The sequence below is a fragment of the Cnephaeus nilssonii genome (assembly GCF_951640355.1).
Source record: "Cnephaeus nilssonii genome assembly, chromosome: 11".
NCBI lineage: Eukaryota > Metazoa > Chordata > Mammalia > Chiroptera > Vespertilionidae > Cnephaeus > Cnephaeus nilssonii.
This window is the reverse complement of record NC_137082.1, coordinates 92868298-92889063: the sequence shown is the minus strand read 5'-3', so window position 1 is coordinate 92889063 and position 20766 is coordinate 92868298. Positions and strand designations below refer to the sequence as shown.

At 56.2% G+C, this 20766-nt stretch overlaps 1 protein-coding gene across 3 annotated transcripts in view; it reads right to left on the bottom strand.

Annotated features, from left to right (window-relative positions):
• The window catches only part of ZNF521 (zinc finger protein 521), a 285963-nt gene that overhangs the window by 234444 nt on the left and 30753 nt on the right, over window positions 1–20766 (bottom strand). For all 3 annotated transcript variants that reach the window (XR_013814214.1, XM_079784492.1, XM_079784493.1), the window contains exon 3: window positions 16241–16420. Coding sequence is in view for 2 of the 3 variants with exons in the window: in XM_079784492.1 (XP_079640618.1) it covers window positions 16241–16420 (180 nt within the window). In the remaining variant the exon portion in view is untranslated. The remainder of the gene's footprint in view (window positions 1–16240; window positions 16421–20766) is intronic.

The window sequence follows — 20766 nt, the reverse complement described above, 5'->3', positions numbered from 1 at the left end:
GGTGAGCATTCGCCGGGTGCCAGCTCCCTGCTAGGCTGACCCACCTCTTCTCTCATTTCCTCGCCAGCCCTCTGACGTAGACAACAGCACTGCCTTCTTCTCAAGGTCCCCACTTTACCGACAAGGACGCGTTGGATTAAAACCGTCAGTGACCTGCCCCAGGCCACGCCGCCGGCTGAGGGGGGGGGGGGGGGAATGAGGTTTGCACGGTGGCTGGCCCGTCGCCGGGGCCCACGCCTCACTCCGTGCCATTGACATCTCCTCCAGCTCGTCCAGCCCATCAGGCACACGCCTCTTTACTCATCTTAACATTTGCAGGTTTTGTTAATGTGTCTCTCCTTTCGGAGATTGGTAAGAATTAATTACTGCGGAACGATTACATTGATTTTTTAAGCTAATGGAATTTTTAATGAAAATCACGCTCAGGGAGAGGAGGGAATCTGCGTGTCTGAAACGCGGCCCCACGCAGCCCGGGAGGCTCCGAGACGCCCGGATGCCCAGGCGCGAGGAGGGAAGGGATCTGCCTGGTCATTTCTGGTTGGGGGGTGGGGGGGGTGCATCCTGGGGGCATAACCAGGACTTCCTATGCAGGGAGATTTCCCACGGGGTGAGCCTCGGTCCGTCCTGAAAACACGCCACGCCTCGACCCCGGCGAGGAGCCCGCCCTTGGCATGCCTCTGCGGGTTCAATAGGCGCTGAGCCCGCATCCCCCTCACCCAAGAGGAAGGAGCGCAGCGGCCTCGATGCTGAGTCTCAGGGTGTCAGTTCCACCTGCTGTGCCGGCTCCGACTACCCCGGGGCAGGGGGGGGGGGGTGCCCTATATCCAAGGGCCAAGGTCCAGGCGTCACCAACCAGCGGGAGGGGGTTCTCCATTACCAAAATGGGGGGGAGGGGGGTCAGACTTACAAAAACGGGGATACGTTGGGGAAGAACCTCGGAGAGTTGGCAAAGGGAACACTGAACCCCACCTCGAGGAGCCAGGAGGGCGGGGCCCAGCGCCTGCCTGTGGTCCTGGCCTACATGGGCAACCGCTCTTTCCAGAGCCAATCCCAGCCACGGAGCGCCACCCAGGCCCCAGGAGGGGAAGCAGGTCACCTTCCCACCCCACACCTGCCATTCCCCGGGCAGGTGAGGCCGCCCAGGGCTCTCTCCTTAAGGCCTCTGCGCTGGTTCTGCCTTCACCTTCCCTTCCTGGTGCAAACAATCGCAGGAGCTGCCTTGTATCTGGAACTCCCTCCCCTCACTTCTCCAAAATCAAAATCCTTAAGCTCCTAAACTCCACATTCAAATAAACCTTCCTTGAATGCCCAGCATATGAAACAACCCCCGCTGGGCGGCCCTCCAGCAGGGCACAGGGCTGCTAGGTCACCTCCCTGCCCCCAGGGCTCCCTGATTCCCTGATGGCAGGAGGTTCCCCAGAGCCCTCTGAGACCTGGGGGTGGGGGTGGGGCTCGGGAATGAAATGGAAGCTCTCAGCAGGGCCCCGGGCAGGACCCTAGCCTCCCTCCCCATCCACTGCATTAACCAGCCTTCAAGCTGGTCCCCAATGAGCCCCTGGTATTCAGCCTTGGTGTGATTCTCTCTCACACACCCCCCGAGCTGACCTGTGGGGCCTAGACCTTGCAGAGGTAATGGCATGCCACTGCCAAGGTGAGGTCAGGAAGCACATCGCAGTGTTTCTCTCTACCCTCTACCCCACGCCCCCCGCCCACCCCACCCCCCATGACTGCGCTGCGGGAAGCCAGTGCCCTGTCCCGAGCTCCCTGCGGACAGGCCCTGTGGGGAGACCCACTGTCCTGCCAGCGGCCCAGGGACTGAGCTTGGACCTGGACCCGCCAGCCCCCTGCCGAGAGCCGCATCCCTGGCCAACACTGGATTGCTACCCGCTGAGACCCCAAACCAGCAGCTCCCAGGCCAGCCGCTCCCGTTTCCGGCCCACAGACATGTGGAGAAGATGCACAAACAGTTCTCAGCAGAAAGTGCTGGAGTGAGGATTGCACAGCAGGAGGTGAGGGATCAGTCTTCCTCTCCGACTCCCTCCCTCCCCTTGTCCTCCAGCCGGAGCTGCCCCGGGGTGCGGGGCTGTCACCCTCCCTCTCCCCCCTCTGCCTGCGTGTGCCTCCCCGCCTGCCCCACCTGCGCCCCAGGACCCCGGCCCTGAAGCCCCGGCTGGGCTCGCTGACCCCCTGTCAGGGGACCCCGGGCCCCGGGTTTCCCTGTTTATTAGACAAACACAGGATCCTGAGAATGCGTATGGGACTGGCCTGTCGGTAAAGGCACAGGGTGTCTGGGAAAGCAGACTAGCGAGGGCCGTTCCTCCCAGTCTCTGAGGCTCTGGAGCGTAGCCAGCATGCCGGCACCTTCCCCGGAGCCGGGCCTGCAGGTCTGGTCTGCGGTGGCATCGGTACCCGCAGCCTGTCTGTCCGCCGCTCACCGGAGGAAGCTGCCTCGTAGCTGCTGGGCGCCAACCTAAGTCCCACCTGAGTGGCCGCTCAGAAGCTCAGGCCACGCCCGGGCGGCGCTTTGCTAGGACAGGGACAGTGAGCTGCAGGGCAGGCGGGGCTCAGAGGGAAGCGGGAGCCCTGGGAGGGGGGTAAACTGAGGAAGAGGGGCTGGGCCAGCTGGGCTGCTGCCACCCAGGCCAGCACGCGGGCCGAATGACAGAACAGGACCAACACCGGCCCAGAGGCGGCAGCTGGCTCTCGGGGCCGAAGGAGTGACGCGGGAAAGGGCTGGGGCTAGAAAGGCGGGCCCGCCTCCCAGGCAGAGAGGGGCCCTGGAGGGGAACCCCCAGGCCGAGGCTTGTCCCCCACAAATAAAGCCAGGAAGGAGGACAGCAGAGGGGGCGAGGGGTGCCACACACAGGGGTCCTCAGGGAGCACCCCCGACAGGAGCTCCCAGGTCAGCGCCTCGTCTCTGCTTCTAAGTGCACGGCAACAGGTGATACTTAATGCGGAATATCACACCGTCCGGGCGGCCCCGGGACCTGCTCTCTGGTCACCGGCACGAACACCGGAGAAAAGCCAGCATTCTGCCTGGAAACAGCGCATGGTAAGTAGGAAACAGTAGGCGTACGACAGACCTGACAGACGTCTCTAAAAGCAATTACAAGAGCATTTTCCACAACCTGCCAACCTAGTCACTTGATTGTGGTTGGGGGAGATTTTTATGAGACCGTAAGAGTCAAGTTGAAAGGCAACCTGAGAAAACGGAAATATACGCTTTAAGTAACTTATGAATTAAACGGGAAATGTGTCCGTGCTGTAACAACAATGCATCTTTGTGGCCGAACGTGTGCTAGTGGGTTTTCCCGAAAGAAGAGTTCTTTGGACTCATGCTCACGCAGGGACCTCTCTATGGAAGTCTCCTCGGCGAGAATGATGGAGACAGGCCAGCCGGCAGCTGCTCTGGCTGCGATTGCTGCGTCTGAGATCCGCTCCCAGCTCCCAGGCGCTCGCAATATCTTCCCGGGGTTCCACAGTCACCCCATTCGAGAACCAAGAGTCCGGAATCAGGAAAATGGGCACAACTCCAAGACGGCCGCCTGACACAGACCAGCCTGGCTCCCCCTGGCCTATGAGGAGGTCACAGGTCTCGGGGACACTGCTGCCATCCCCCCAAGACAAGGTCCCCGGCCAGGGGATCCGCAGAAAGGAAGGCCAGCTGCCCTAGCAACTCACTGACTACAGGGAAGTGGGTATCTACCAGCCACAACTGGCCCAAGTGGAGTCGTGTTAAAAAAGTAGGTGATGAAGTGCAGTCACATGAAAGAGTAAAAACCCAGCACCTTAAGCCTTCACAGGTGAGCTCGGGCCCGAGAACAGCCGCACGCAGAGCCCTCGTGTGCCGACAGCTGGATCCGAGGAGCGCACGCAGCCCTGCCCTGGCGAGCGGCAGGGACGGGTGGCTGCAGAGGGCGCAGCAATGCCGGGTCTCTCATTCCTCCTCCGGGGAGCAGGCCCCCGTCTCCGCGTCCCCATGCAGCCCTTCGCTCATTTATGACGCGCACGCTTCTCCCCAGGGACATTCCTGAAGATATTCTCCCCTGTGTGTGCGCCTGACACCCTCCTTACCATTTCTGGCAAATAAAGCGTGGAACCACAAAATGAGATGGTTGTATACTCAATACCCTGAGTGGCCAGATGATGATGATCTCTGAACACATAATAATCTGGCCACTCAGGGTATATCCTATAGAATAAAAGGCTAATATGCAAATTGTCCCCTCGACCAGGAGTTCGACCAGCAGGCAGGCCGGCCAACCGCCCATGTCCCCTCCCACTGATCAGGCTGACCGGACCCCACCCTTGCACGAATTCATGCACCAGGCCTCTAATGTGTGTGTGTGTGTGTGTGTGTGTGTGTATGTGTACACACACACACACACACACACACACACACACACTGAGTGGCCAAATTATTATGATCTCTGAACACATAATAATCTGGCCACTCAGTGTATATCCTATATAATAAAAGGCTAATATGCAAATTGTCCCCTCGACCAGGAGTTCTACCAGCAGGCAGGCCGGCCAACCACCCATGTCCCCTCCCCCTGGCCAGGCTGGCCAGACCCCACCCATGCACGAATTCATGCACTGGGCCTCTAATATGTATATATATATATATATACACACACACACACACACACACTGAGTGGCCAGATTATTATGTGTTCAGAGATCATAATAATCTGGCCACTCAGTGTATTAATCATGCCAGTAAGGCAAAACCATGTATCTGACACAACTGTGGCTACACGGCCCACCCAGAGGTGACACTTTTTATACACAAATGATGCCACTTCCATTCTGAACTCTCTCCATTTCAAAGTGATGTGTTCGCCCTGCGGGGGCTCAGCTGGTTGGAGTGCCGCCCGCCGCCGGGCACCAAAAGGCTGCAGGTCCATTCCCAGCTGGGGCGCACACTAGCCTGTGGGTCAGACTCCTGGTCGGGGCCTGTGCAGGAGCCAACCCATGGTGTTTCTCTCTCACATCCACATTTCTCTCTCCCAGCCCTTCCTCTCTCTTTCAAAAAAAAAACAATCCATGAAAACATATCCTCAGGCGAGGATTAAGAAAGAAAAAAATGCTACTTTCAAAAACCTCACGTTAATCAAGGATATCCTGTGTATTCACCCACACAGGATAGTACAGCCTCTGCTTGGGTTTTCCGTGTAAGAAATAAAGCGAACGCACCCATTTGTTTTGTGTTTCTAGGAAATGTCCTCCTTCGGAAACTTTCAGTCCGTGATCAGTAACTATCTCGCGATGGGCAAGTTTCACAGCAGGCCTAATTTCAGAATGCACATACAACACAGAGAAGCATTCCTTAAACGTACCCCGTCACCACTCCAAGGGTCTCCCCTTAATGAATTAATCCGTGGACTAGCTCCTGGTTCACAGTGGGAAAACGTAGCTCAGAGATACGATCCCGTCGTAAATCCCAAAGCATTCGGAAAGCATTGAGGGGATAAGGAACCTAACCCTGATTACTTGTACCGTATTTTGGCAGGGGATTGTCCAAATGAACACGTTGAGAAGAGAATGGCAGATGAGGCACCGATATCAAAGTAATGCTGCTGCCGCGCACCCACGTGGAAACCCCAACCGTTACCCAGGTAGCAGCTCCCTGGCCTCCTCCACACGGGAGGCGCTCTGCCAGCCCGGGGCGGAGCCAGCTCTGGGGAAGCTCCTCCTCTGACCAGTGCATCAGAGCGCGCAGGGTGCTGCAGACTCAGAAACGCCCCACACAGCCCCCCCCCCACACACAGACACACAGCCCCACACAGCCCCCCCACACACACACAGACACACAGCCCCCCACACACAGACACACAGACAGCCCCCCCCACACACAGGCACCCAGACAGCCCCCCCCCCACACACAGACACACAGCCCCACACACACAGACACACAGCCCCACACAGCCCCCCACACACACACAGACACACAGCCCCCCACACAGACACACAGCCCCACACAGCCCCACAGACACACAGCCCCACACAGCCACACAGACACACAGCCCCACACAGACACACAGACACACAGCCCCACACAGACACACAGACACACAGCCCCACACAGACACACAGACACACAGCCCCACACAGACACACAGACACACAGCCCCACACAGACACACAGACACACACACAGCCACACAGCCCCACACACACAGGCACACGCACAGCACACACACACACACACACACACACACACACACAGCCCGCGAGGACAGGGACTCACTGAGCCGTCTTGCACGTGGGGAGGTGAGTGGCCGTTGGAACGTGGTCTCTGACATGAAGGACGTGTCCCGGGTAGAGAATGTGCGCTGAGCTGAGCGCTTAGCCACCGCCAGAACCGACACCGCCATAAACCGCCACCCAGACCCGAGGCGGACCCTCCCGAGGGGGATATAAACGCGCTCATGGCCTGGGCGCCCGGCTTCTCCCGCCACTGCCCACACCTGGACACGCCGCCGCCCGCCACGCCCAGCGCGCGCCGCGTGGGTCACCTCATTAAGGTTAGCCAAGCGAACGCACACACAGTCCCCACCTTGTGACAAGCGAGGGACAAAGTTTTCTGCGAGCACCCGGCACCACACTGACAGTCAGAACCGAACGGAGGGCAGGGAACTGCAGGCCGGCCCGCCCCTCCTCCGGCGCTCTCGCCGCTGCGCAGGGGGGCGAGCGGACACCGGTGAGCAGATGACAGAGCTGGCACCCCAAACGGAGGCTCTCGGGAGGATTATTGGAAATAGGGGCTCAGAGCCACCCCTGAAAATGACGGACATCATCAAGAAGCCGAGGGCCTGGCCAGGCAGTCCGGTGGTTAGAGCGGCGAGCACCTATGCCAAGGCTGTGGGTCCGACCCCTGGTCCGGGCTCGTACAATAACCAACCAACGAATGCGTGGATAAAGGGACGACAGACCGGTGTCTCTCTCTCCCGCCCCCCCCTTCCTCTCCCCCTAAAATCAATAAATTAAAAGAAAGCCTGAGAAGGAAAGAGAAGTTCGCTCACAGGTGTTCTCTCGGGCGGTTCTGAGAGCATTTTCTTCAGCTCCCACAGCCATTAGAACAAAGTGTCAAAGTAAACGCATCGAGACCCGGACTTCAAAGCAACATATGTTCATGTTAAAAACTTGTTTGTTTCTTCTTAAATTCATTTATCAATTTCTACTTTTGCGGATGTTATATCTTACACGTATCTATAGATAGATATTGTGAAGATACGTACTGAAGTTTTTGATCAAAAAGTTTGAAACTGGCCTGAAAATGAAGAAGTATGTGGAGAGGGGGCTGGGGTGGGAGTGATGAAGACCGCGGACCTGCACCCGGGGCTGGAGGACTCGGAGAACGAATCAGGCTGAAAACGAAGAAAGTATTTTAAGTAGGAAACCAGAAATCGATCAAAATGGAGGGAAATAGAAAAAAAACACAGTGCCTTAAGCCTAATTAATACAGAAATAGATCATCTATATTATAACAACCCAGTGGCCCTAACGCGGTAACAACCAAGACCGGTCGCCAGGAGACTGCGTGTGCGGCGAGGCGCGTGGGGTGGGCGGGGCCTGGACTCTGGGTCTCGCGGCGCAGCACGGTGGGGGTCCGGGGTCTCGCGCACTTTCCCGTGCTGGGTCACTAGTTGATATACGAAGGTTAAAAACTGGGAATAATGAGTTAACATGGAAACTAATATATAAGGATGCAAATGAAGTTATAATGTCATAATAAACCTAACTGATATAAACTAAAGAGTTAAAATAGCATTTATTTCATGCAATTTTTTTCAAATAATCATTTAAAAAGAGAAAAATAAAAAAAAATTAAAAGCTGTTCCAAGAGGCGTCTGTGAAGACGCTGCTTCATTCCATAGGACACTCGGTCCCCTTGCCCTCCCCCCCCCACCCCGACCCCGGTCAACAGAAGCAGCTCCTATGGAACCGGATTTGCAAGTAGAACGAACCAGTCTTTGGTTTGGAAAGAAAAAAGCCTTTCCCTTTCTAAAAAAATTCTTTGGCCAAAAACAATCCCAACGTCTCACAGTCCTCAGTTCACATCTGTGTGAAGTCCCAGGAAGTCTCCTAAGTTTTAAAATCGAATTAAATGAACGTCTACTATTTCATCCTGATGTACCGCGTCCACCCATCATGCCGTTCATGTCCCTCAACAACAGGAGTCTGCCCAGTACTGATCTGTGGAAGGAGCCGTAACTACGGCCGGGGCTTTACCCACGGCCTACAACCCGCTCCCCGCAGCGTCCTTGCTGTCACTCACATCCCCATCCGTCACCTGGCCAACAGGAGGGGCCGGAGGGTGAAGAACGGATGCGACGCTGTTTAGCTTTCAGCATCTACGCCGGGCAGATCGCATGAATGAGGCCAAAGAACACTGGACAGACAACTCAAGTTTGCAAACTGGCAGGTGGGGAGAGAAAGAGGACGGCGTGACGAGCGGACAGCATTACCCAGGCGCTGGTCACGGCCACGGGGAAGGAGCTCAGCGTCCATGACTCACAAGGCGCATGACCACGGCTCCGAACCCGCGTCCCGGAGCGCCTGCGTTAAATCTTCGCTGGGAGGTGTGATGAGGACCCTCTGGCTTCCAGCCCTCCCCGCCCCGAGGAACGGTCAGGAAATGACAGGGCTCGCGGATTAGTGAAATGAGAGGCTCTCTGAGCTTCTCCTCCTTTAAACATCTATTCTGATCATCTGTCTTCTGCATCAGAGTCCCACCAGCTCCGGCGTGCTGACTTCTCTCCCGTCCCAGCCGAGAGAGCGAGCGAGGTGGGCGAGACCGGGGCCTCCATCCACTGCCGCATGGAAGAGTGGGATGTGGTTTTGGGTCCCCCTCACCTTCCCCTCCTCCCGTCCAGCAGGGATGAACATACCTGACTCACACAGGCTGAGCTGTGAACGAGAGGCACCCTGCTCCGGAGACCAAGAAAGGACGCCCTCCGTGCCCGCCCGCGCGCCCCTCCTGCCCTCAGGGACTCCCCCTCCTCCGGGGTCAGGTGCCCGCCCGCCCGCCCCTCCTGCCCTCAGGGACTCCCCCTCCTCCGGGGTCAGGTGCCCGCCCAGGATGCAGCCCTCATCCCAGGGCGCCCGTCCGTCCGCGGGGACGCCAGGCACTGCGTGTGCCACGCGCCAGGCCTCGGGGTTTCCTGCCGAGCCTCCTGTCTGTGGGTCTGGTCCGGGGCCCACGCAACCCACAGGCGCCTTTCCCTCTGGGCCCCCGTGGACCAGCCTGCTCCGGCTGGATCCTCATTCCCTAAGGCCTGGGCGGGGCCGGCTACCTCGGCCAGGCGTCTGATGCAGAGGGAGCCCGTTCTCCTCTAGGGGGGCTGTCCTAGGCACGGCTTCCAGAGCAATGGAAGGGGGGAGGGAGCCACGGGGCCAAGGGCAAAGCTGAGAGCGCAGCAAGGGGCTGGGCCGCAGGGAGAAAACCCAGAGCAACGTGGACAGAGACGTTCCACAACGTGGAGAAAGAACAGGAGGCGGGAAGTTGGCAAAGAAAGGTGCACACCCGGCAGGATGGGAAACCGTGACGAGAGAAAGAGCAAAACTGAGGGGGAAAGAAAACAACTAGACGTACCCTCCTTTGTAAGCTAGCACCTCTCCCATCGGAGGAAGGAAGGAAAAGGGGGAAAAGGAGGAGGAGGAGGAGGAGGAGGAGGAGGAGGAGGAGGGGGAAGAAGAGGAGGAGGAGGAAGAGGAGGAGATGAGGAAGAGGAGATGAAGAAGAGAATGAGGAAGAAGAGGAGGAGGAGGAGGAGGAAGAGGAGGAGGAGGAAGAGGAGGAAATAAGTAAGAAGAGGAGGAGGAGGAGGAGGAGATGAGGAAGAAGAGGAGGAGGAGGAGGAGGAAGAGAAGGAAATAAGTAAGAAGAGAAGGAGGAGAAGATGAGGAAGAAGAGGAGGAGGAGGAGGAGGAGATGAGGAAGAAGAGGAGGAAGAGGAGGAGATGAAGAAGAGGATGAGGAGGAGGAGGAGGTCCCCAGGGGCCTGTCGGCCAAGCATGCAGGCCTCTCCCCGGAGGTGGGTGTCGATTCCGCACCAACGACGCTCCCTTTAAAGCGCCAGCTACTCCCCGAAAACAGAACCAAACTCATCGCCTGCCCTTGGTGGGATTCCCCGGAAACCACGCCTTCTCGGGGAAAATGCACTAAATGAAGTCAAATATACGTGAGCTAGAAAATGTAAGGAAGTCCACAAACACTACCCGTACGCACCCAACAGAATGCTAAAACCAGAGAGACGACAGCACGAATGTTACCAAGAGGCACGTCTCGCACGCTCAGGCGCTGGCAGGAGTGTAACAGGTTCTGGAGTTTTCTCCAGTTAAAAGTTTTCATCCAGAGGCGAAACCAAGAAGGCGGCATAGGAAATCACCTGTACTTGCTGCCTCTCACAACCTCATCAAATCCACAACTAAACGGCAGGACAACTACCACCCAGAACCGGGGAAAGCTGGCTGAGAGGAAGTTCCACAACTAGAGGTGAAGAAAGTGCAGGGAGACCAGTAAGAGGCGCGGAAAGTGCTGGCACCTGGGTGTGCTGCTCTTCAAACCTGGAGGGAGACACAAGCTCCCCACTGCTCTGAGCTCCAGTTCCGGGAGAGACTCTGGGGACGCAGGCACATATGGGGAGAAACCGGACTGTCTGGCATCGGGACAGGAACGCGAGGGCGGATTACTCTTAGAGGTGCTCGCAGAGATCATTGTCCCTGCACGGGGGAGCAGGACTCAGAGAACCAGGGACTTCTCAGGTCCAGGGCAGCCATTGCTGTTTGCTCCGCCCTGGTGATCCCCAGAGACCCCGCCCCACCCAATTTACAACCCCACCCAAGCTGTGAGCAGCAGCCTTTGCATATTAATGACCCGCTCCTCCCCTAAAAGGAACTGCAGCTGGGTCAGAGAGCCCAGAGCTTCCAAAAGGCCCAAGGCCTGGCAGCAGCAGGGGCCTTGCTTCACAGCTGGGCCTCCTCTGGGCACCTCCAAACCCCAGACAAAGAGGAGGAATCTGCAGATCTCTCCGCAGCTCCTGCTGGGCGGCCCAGACAGTGGCTGACCTTGCACCTCCTTGGAGACCCAAGAGCCAGTGTACCCAGTGATCAGTGTGAGACCATACCGGATTACAACTCTTCACATCCATAAGTGACAGGGGGCAGACTCAGTGAGCACCAAAGCCCCACTGAAGCAAGTCCTGACCCATAAGGGTGTCTCCTGGGCAGCAGCTCTTCCAGTGTAGACACAGCTGATCCTCACAGCCAATTGGCCTGGAGGTCAGTTCCTCCCAGTGATACCAACAACAATCAAGGTTTAACTACAACAAGACTGTGCACCCAGCCCACAAAGGGGTGCACCAAGAGCGTCCACCTCAGGTAACTGGGGAGGCTGAGCCACCGGGTCCTATAGGACACCTAGCACACAAGGCTACTCTATCAACTCAAGGAGACTTAGCAGCTACCCAGTACATAGAAACAAACACAGGGAAGCAGCCAAAATCTGGAGATAAAGAAACAGGTCACAAATGAAAGAAATGGAGGAAAGCAAAAGACTGGATATAGAGTTCAAAACCACAGTTATAAGGTTACTCAAGAATCTTCTAGAAACCTCTGAGAAATTTAGTGAGACCCTCAAGAATATGAAAAAGGACCAATCAGAAATTAAACATATACTGACTAAAATAAAGAATAATATAGAGAGACCCAACAGCAGACTAGAGGATCCCAAGAATCAAGTCAAAGATTTGAAATACGAAGAAGCAAAAAACACGCAACCTGAAAAGCAAAAAGAAAAAAGAATCCAAAAATATGAAGATAGTGTAAGGATCCTCTGAGAGAACTTCAAGCATACCAACATCAGAGTTATGGGGGTGCCAGAATAAGAGAGAGAGCAAGATACTGAAAACCTATTTGAAGAAATAATGACAGAAAACTTCCCCTATCTGGTGAAATAGACTTACAAGTCCAGGAAGCGTAGAGATCCCCAAACAAGAGGAATCCAAAGAGGACCACACCAAGACACATCATCATTAAAATGCCAAGAGCAAAAGACAAAGAGAGAATATTAAAAGCAGGAAGAGAAAAACAGTTACCTATAAGGGAGCACCCATACGATTGTCAGCTGATTTCTCAACAGAAACTATGCAGGCCAGAAGCAAGTGGCAAGAAATATACAAAGTGATGAATAGCAAGAACCTACAACCAAGATTACTCTACTCAGCAAAGCTATCATTCAGAATTGAAGGTCAGATAAAGAGCTTCACAGACAAGAAAAAGCTAAAGGAGTTCATCACCGCCAAACCAGTATTATATGAAATGCTGAAGGGTATTCTCTAAGAAGAGGAAGAAAAAGGTAAAGATAAAAATTATGAACAACAAAGTGACAACAAATACATATCTATCAACAAGTGAATCTAAAAATCAAGTGAATCAAAAATCTGAAGAACAGAATAAACTGGTGAATATAATAGAATCAGGGGCATAGAAAGGGAGTGGACTGACAAGTCTCGGGGGGAAGGGGGTGTGGGGGCGCGGGAAGAGATTGGACAAGAATCTTACACCTATGGACGAGGACAATAAGGAGGGTAAGGGCATGGGAGCGGGTGGGACCGGGTGGAGGGGAGCCGAGGGGGGAGGGGGGAGAGGAACAACTGTCATTATCTGAACAATAAAGATTTATTCCCCCCCAAAAAGTTTTCATCCAGTTAAAACTTACAGTGAACGTTTACATACCCCACCCGACACCCTTAGCCCAGTACTTCTATTCCTCTCAAGAGAAATAAAACACAGGTCAATCCACAAAGATCTACAGAGGAAGGGTCTCTACAACTTCATCCACAATAACCCGGCATTTAAAATAACCAAAACATCGAACAGGAGCATCAAAAGGAAGTTACGACATCGTCCTATGATGGACAACTACTCAGCAACTGAAAAACAAACACACACACAGCACGAATGCCTCTGCAGACATTCTGCCGAACAAGAGAAGCTGGCCACCAAAGGGGACATCTGTGTGTTCCCACTGACAAGAATCCTAGAACACGCACGACTGATCAAAACGTTAAAACCAGTTCCTTCTGTGGGGGCCTCCCTCGTGGAAGGGAGGGGACGGAAATTTCTAGGAGGAAGAAACTATCTTAGGAACGTGGGTAACATGAATGCATGTGTTTTGTCAAAATTCCTCATACTGGACACTTACGATTTACAAGTCACACTGCATGTGAATGTCACATTAAAGTCACAGCAGCAATAATTATAAAGAACTACTGACCGCTACTCAGGTGGGCTGCTTATGGTGATGACGGGAGCAAGCAATTCTTTACTCAATGAGTCTTCTGGACTCAAGGGACGAGTGAACACACGAGGGGTGAGGGGAGCTAGGGTTCTCGCTGCTAGAGAGGGCGTAACAGACACAAAAAGGAGAGGACTGGGACATGCCGGGGCTATTGGGTTAAATCAGAAGGATCAGCAAGAACACAACAGTCTTCGGCAGAGGGAGCAACATGCATTGATGTGTGTGACTATGCACATGTGTGTCACTATGAACTATATGGGTGTAGTCCACTAAGTATGCACATGCATGTCCTGATCCTGCCTGCTGCAGGGTCTAGAGGATGTACTTCTCGCGGCGAGCAGGTGTCTAATCTCGGTCCCAAATACCACTGCCCCGTACAGGAGGCAGGGCTCACGGAAGAAAGGCTGGTTGCAGGACTGGGACAAGAACGGGCACTGAGTCAGTCCTCAAATAATGACGGAGACAGAGTAGAACGGCTCGGAATCCAGTCTGCAGGGGCTCCTATTGGCTAACTCTCGAGCAATCTGGGCATCAAGTAATGACAGCAATGAACTATGACGCAGTGAACAAGATGATCACTCAAAGCCCATGGTGATAGGAGTAGACGAATGGAAAATGAGAAGGGGGCGTGTACCAAGAGCCCACCCAGTAAATATAAACCATAGGGTGGAAACGGATGTTTTATGAGGATGGCTATAGCGTCCGAGTATCTCCCCACACATTACTTATGACTCCCAAAGGGGTAATAGTAATTTACGTCGAGAGGTTGGTGGGTGCCACCTCAGACCAGTACTCGGCATTAACAGCATCGACGGGGACACACCAGCTCCCAGGCTTCCTGGCCCGATGCACTGAGCGGGCACAGCATTATCCTGGCGGGGGGGGGGGGGTCCTGCCGGGGGCAGATACCACCCCAATACCATCACGGGAAAACGTCGCACCAACCCAAACAGAGCTGGGCACCCTCCGAGGTGCTCGTGGAGAAAGACAGAAGCCAGGAGGGCCTCCCAGGTGGAAGGAAACGGAAGAGACACGGCCACCGTGTTGTGCGCGCTCCTTGTCCGGGTGAGGAAAGCACAGGGGGTCCCCGACACGGATACCCACAGCTAGGAGCTCCGGCGACGCCTCCTCCCTCCAGATCTCACCCCTGGAGGTGACCCTCACTCAGAGGGCGTATCACTGTGGGGGGCACCCTCCCTGTCGCTCTGAAGGGCGTTACCGGACCAGCTGCTGAAACGTGAACACCCATGTGGGGGAGAGGGTAGACCTCTGCGTGCGTGTTCTCCATCCTGGTCTCGGGGGGGCGTGCTGAGGCCAACCGAGGGGGCGCCTCTGTGCTTCGGACACACACAGGACGCAGTTAGAGGGGCGTGATACCCACAACCTCCTCTCCACTGACGACGAGAAAGAGCGTGATGAGAGGGAGAGACCACGAATGACAGCCAACGGGGAGCCATCCACAAGTGGAGGTCAGGTAACGGCAGTGTGGGGATCACAGGCATTCGTTCTGCAAATCTCTATCAACTTGGAGTTGTATCAAAATAAGTTACCAAAAGCCACACACACACACAACATGTACACGGCCAATGTTTATAGACGCGCCATCAATTCTCACACCGATGTTCCAAACGCTAATGGGTTTTCGGAAAGAAAGCAGATCCTGGGGCCGAAGGAACAGGCGGACTCCCTGAAGCCCCTCCCAGAGGAGCCGCCGTGCGCTGTAATCGAGATCCCCGTCCACCGGACGGAGCCCAGCATCTCCACAACGACCGGTGCCAGGACGCTGGTTAAAATGAAACACGGGGGACACTCTTACAGAAATACTAGCGCTCTGTGGAAAACAAGGGGGGGTTCACCGTGTCTGGTACCCCCGTTTCCTCCGTGCGGGCAGCTGAAGACGCATTTGTGCCAGGAAAATGAAATGGGGAGAGAAAGAGACGGACACACACCACCCACAGGAGCCGTGTGAGCTGCACACAGTAGGAGGAAAAGGACAGGAATCTAAAGAACACCTCAATACCCCACTTCGCCTCAGACCGCCCGCTCCTGCGGGTCATCCGTGCACGGAGAGCAGGAATTCGGTGAGCTGCGTTTTCCCCAGCCGTTCACCTGAGCACCTCACACTCCGGGTCACTCCGTCCGGTTCTTCCGTGAACCGTGGAGCAGAAAGCTTCCGCGCCTTAGTGAGCACCTACTGTGCGCCGCAGGTGCGGGGTGCCGTGACGAAGAAGGCGCAGCCCTGCCATCCGTCCGTGAGCTCCCCGTCTCCGGAGGGAGGCGCCGTCCAAGAGTAAGGGCCTGGCCACGGGCACACAACGGCGCGGCCAGGCAGAGGGTCAGGGAGCGCCGGGAGACGGCACGTCAAGCGGAATACGGCGCGGAAGCTCGCCGCCTTTGGAAACGAACTACGCAGGAGGCATTTTCAAACGGTACGTGAGCCACCCACGTCAGCTCCTAGGTGGCATCACTGTCCTCTGCTTAAAAATGGAAACAAAGCCCTGGCCTGCGTGGCTCCGTGGTGGAGCGACGACCTGTGAACCAGGAGGTCACGGTTCAATCCCGGTCAGGGCACGGGCCCGGGTTGCGGCTCCATCCCCAGTGTGGGGCGTGCAGGAGGCAGCCGATCCATGGTTCTCTCTCATCATGGATGTTTCTCTCTCTCCCTCTCCCTTCCTCTCTGACATCAATAAAGATGCATTTTTTTAATGGAAACTAAAATATACCCACTAGCCACGGACCTCTAGGTGCCGTTCAAACCCGGAGGACTGGGACCCTGAGTTTGCTGTGCTCCGGCCTCTCCCCATTCCTCCCCAGGCGGTCCGCACTCGCCGCGGCGTTCATGGGCCGGAGGGAGGTCAGGGCAGAGGGGAGGAGAGGAACAGGCCGGGCCCGCAGAAGGGGGCGTGGAGCAGGCGAGGGGCGGGGGCGTACCTGCCAGCTGGCACTGGTTGATCTTGTGCTCGGTGATGTCGCTCAGCGACTCGAACACCTGCAGGCAGCTGTCGCAGCTGTGCACCGCCTCGTCCTCCAGCTCCTCCGCGTCCTCCGGCCGCTTCTGGCCGTCTAGCGCCTCGCCATCCTCCGGCTTGTCCTCCAGCTTACAGTTGGGGTCTGCGAGGAAACCGAGGACAGGGTTACAGACAGCTTCTCTCACCGTCACCTGTCATCTTCTCTCGACCAAGGACAGACGCACACTGTCCCTGAAGCTGTGATGGGGGGCGGGGGGCGCGGAGGGGGGCTGTACTGCGGATTTTATGAGGGAAGAATCAAAAGCGAGTCTCCCTGACGTACGTTCCCCAGTTCCCAGTGACGAAGCCTTCCTTCTCCCGCCACCGTGCGCCCCGTCCCATTTGCCACCCTCAGACGTTCAGGGGGCGCTGCTTAAAACACGAAGAGACGAACCCCACAGGCTGCCCCGGAAAGGGGAAAGGAAACGCTGCGCTGAAGCATGGATTCCTTTTCTGCTACATGGACTCTTTCACGGGAAATCACCAGAATCAGCCGCAAGTCTAGAATCCGCTGAGCTAATTACCACAGGGCACGAGATTGACCTTTCCTCAGAAACTGCTCAACACACACAGCTGCCCCCTTATCTGCTCGACAGTGGAGGCAACCCAAGCTCCCGCCGCAACAGAGCCTTCTCCCCCCGCAGCAGAGCCTTCTCCCCGACACAAGCCCACGGGCAAGGACGGGCAGGGGGTGTCTCCTGTTTTGAAAACCAGCGAGAAACGGAATAAAATACCCGAAGAACAACTGTAAACTACCACCACGTCAGCAGCGTGAGCTGGCACCCTCAGCACCGAAGCCCAGCGGACGGGAAAACGACGCAGTTCCAGCCCAACCCGAGCTCGCGGCCCACACCGCCGCGGGGATGAGGGAGGGGAGGCCGCGAGCAGTGTTTTCCGTGGAAGCCCAATGAAAACTTGAAATGCTTTTTGGTTCTTTAACTTATTTGCGAGGAGTGCCCCCAACCTTCCTGGAGCAGGAGAGCAGAGGGGGGCGGGGGAGACCACGCCTCTGGGGGTAATTAGGATAATGGGCTCTGTGGCTAATGGATAAGACATTAATCGCTAAAGGCAGAAAGCCCTCCAAAGTCGGAAACAGGTCATCTCAAAATAGAGCAGTTAGTGAAATAGTTAATAAGACGAGTCGCAGCAAGACACCTAAGAAAGGCGTAACGGGTTCTCTGAACTCACCCTTTTTTAACACGGGAGGGAAGTATGTGAAACGTACGATCAAGAATTCACAGGAACAAAATCAGTCCAGATTTCGCGGGACAGTTAGCAAGTGTCGGGAAGTGCTTTCTGCTCTCTTGCACGTAACACGCTTCGACAAACCCTCCTTCTACAAGTAACTATGTTCCCTTTTCATTTATTAATATCTTTACTGATTTCAAGGAGGAAAGGAGAGGGGGGGGGAGAGAGAGAGAGAGAAACGTCAATGATGAGAGAGAATCACCGATGGGCTGACTCCTGCACGCCCCCCACCGGGGGACTGAACCCGAAACCGGGGCGTGTGCCCTGACCGGGAATCGGACCGTGACCTCCCGGTTCTTAGGTCGTGACCTCCCGGTTCTTAGGTGGACGCTCGGCCACGGAGCCACGCCCAGCCGGGCCCTCCCCTTTCTGCGGCTGTGGTCCCAAAGCCGTCTCCGTGTCCGCAACGAACGTAACGGAGTCACCGCGCTGCCCACGCGCCCCGCACGCCAAGACCAGCTTCCATCCACGTCCACCACAGCCCCCGGCTGAGGAAGGAGAGCGGACTCCCATCTCCAACAGCGAGCGGTGGAAGGTGTTTGTTTAAAAAAGAACGCATGTTTGAGTCAACTGGCCATTCGGGTCGATGTGCCATCTGGAAAATTATCGCCTCACCCCTACACAGTGGCCGTTCCAGCACCCTGGGTTCAGACCGCGCATGGGGGCGGGGCCCACGGCGTCCTGTCTGTCTGTCTGCCTGGTACTTCGCGCCCAGGTGAGGGCTGAGCAAACACCGCCTCGTGGTGACGACCAGGGGCCGAAGGAAGGAGGCGCAGGTGGAGGCCTGGCTGAAGCTGCCCCCGTGCAGGAGCGCCGGGCCCTCCAACGCCGAAGCCTCTGAACCGCCTGCGTTCCCCACATCCACACTCTGCACCCTGAGACCCGCCACGCTGGACGCCGCTGGGTTCATGCTTAGTCTCCCGCTGCAGAGGCAACGTCGGGACCGTGCGTGGCTCAAACCCTGACAAACCACAGCCCCGCGGCGAAGGCCACCGGACCAGAGAGCAGCAGGTGACCGTCCGGATTGTGGCAGGTCAGCCCCACGCCCTCAGCCCGCGGCGGAAGGCAGCCGCACCCGGAGCCTCCCAGGCACCGGCATGAGCTCCTGATCTCTCCCAGGCGCGGCGGGCGGCTGGATGCTTATGCTGTCACTGAAATGCCCGCCGAGTCTGCGGCCTGTTTGTTCCTCAATAAGGACACGTCGGAATACCTTATGGAGGACGCAGAGGACAGGCTAAACCCCGCCTTCCCGTTAATGGACAGGGACACTGGACAGGACCCTGACAGCACCAACAGGAACCGGCGGGAAGGCGGCCGGGCGCTCCAGCTCTCAGCAGCCGAAGGGCTGCAGCCCGCGCTCCACACGCTGGTCATTAAGATGCGGTCACTGGGACGCCAGTAAGAACCGGTCTGGTTTCCCGTCTGCATTTGCAGGGGAGCCTTCAGGGACCGTCAGTCAGGCTTCTTCGCTGCTGCAACTCCAGGCCGCGGCCTCCAGCCAGCGTGCCAGGGTGTTTGTAGGTCACACTGCGGAGGGAGGGGCCCTGGGCGGGGGTGGGGGTGCAGAGCCCTGATGCCTGGGCGTCCTCAGAGCTGGCATCCCTCTCACTCCTCCTAAGTAGATTCTTTCCTCCTCTCCACCTTCCTGACCAATGCTATCGAGCCCCGAACTCAAAAGGCGTGTTTATTTCGGCTGTGGGTTCCCATTCCTGGTGTCAGCGGCTGTGAGAAGATTCCAGAAAGCTCACATTGCCCACTATCGCTTCCCTGCAGGGGGCTGCACTGCAAAAAGGGCACTGGGCCTTCCTTAGGGAGTTTTCAAGAAGCCCTTTGAGATCCAATCGTAATTCGGACCCAATCACCACTCAAACCTCTGACCCCCACAAAGGGGCTGTAATACAGGAGCTGCCGGAAGCGCCGCGCCCAGACACCCGTGCAGGAACGACAGGGTTCCCCCAGCTCCATTGTGCCAAGGACGGTGCTGGTAACCCCCACACCCCGGGACGGCAGCCCCATCTGAGCTGCAGGCCCTGCTCTCGGCCTTGGCCCTCGGATGCCTGAGGGCTCCATCCAGGGCAGTGAGCTCATGCACAGCCAGCGTCCCCACCCAGCCCTCAAAGGGGGCGGCAGACCCTAGATTTAGTGTCCCAACCTGGATAAAAGGCTTAACTTTGGGTGGTTTTTTTTTTAATTTTTTTAAAATCTACTTTTGCCCTAACTGGGTTGGCTCAGTGGATAGAGCATCGGCCTGCGGACTCTAGGATCCCAGGTTCAATTCCAGTCAAGGGCACATACCTTGGTTGCGGGCACATCCCCAGTAGGGAGTGTTCAGGAGGCAGCTGATCGATGTTTCTCTCTCATCGATGTTTCTAACTCTCTACCCCTCTCCTTTCCTCTCCGTAAAAAAAACAATAAAATACATATTATTTTTAAAAAATCTACTTTTATTTTTCAGAGAGGAAGGGAGAGGGAGAGAGAGAAACATCAGTGATGAGAGAGAATCATGGATCAGCTGCCTCCTGCACGACCCCAACTGGGGATCAAGCCCACAACCTGGGCCTGTGCCCCAACCAGGAATCAAACCCGACCTCCTGGTTCCTAGGTGGACGCTCAACCACTGAGCAACACCGGCCGGGCAAAAGGCTTAATTTTTGAACAAAGAAAACCATTATTATTACAAAAACAAAGGGCAGCTTTCTGTTTCCAATTCTGCTGACGTGGCTCTACCCGGGCACGGGAGGGTCTGAGCCCCCGCGGGGCTCCGGCAGGTGGCTCTGGTCTTCCCACCCCCCCCGCCCTCCTCGGGGTTGTTATGGCTACAACTCGCTTTCATAAAATCACAACTTTGGGGAACATGAAAAACTGCCCTGGCTTAAACGTGTTGGAGGCCACACACCCTGGGCTTCAATTAATTTCCAGCGTGGGATCCGCGCCCGGCCACGCAGCAGAGATTCCGCTCAGTCCGTGTAAAAACGAGGCTCCACCACATTGACTTTTTATAACCGGCACAAAAGCCAAGTGGAAGTCATGAGTATCCACCGGCCGTCTCGGCGCCCTAGCAGGGACGACCTGTGTTCCTGAAACTCCTCGGACACATTTCTCCCGGCGCAGCCAGGATCCCGAGCCTGATCAAAGCCAAAACGCCGGCCCTGGAGAAAACAGCCCGCTTCCCGTCCGCGTCCGCCGCTCACGGACCTCCTT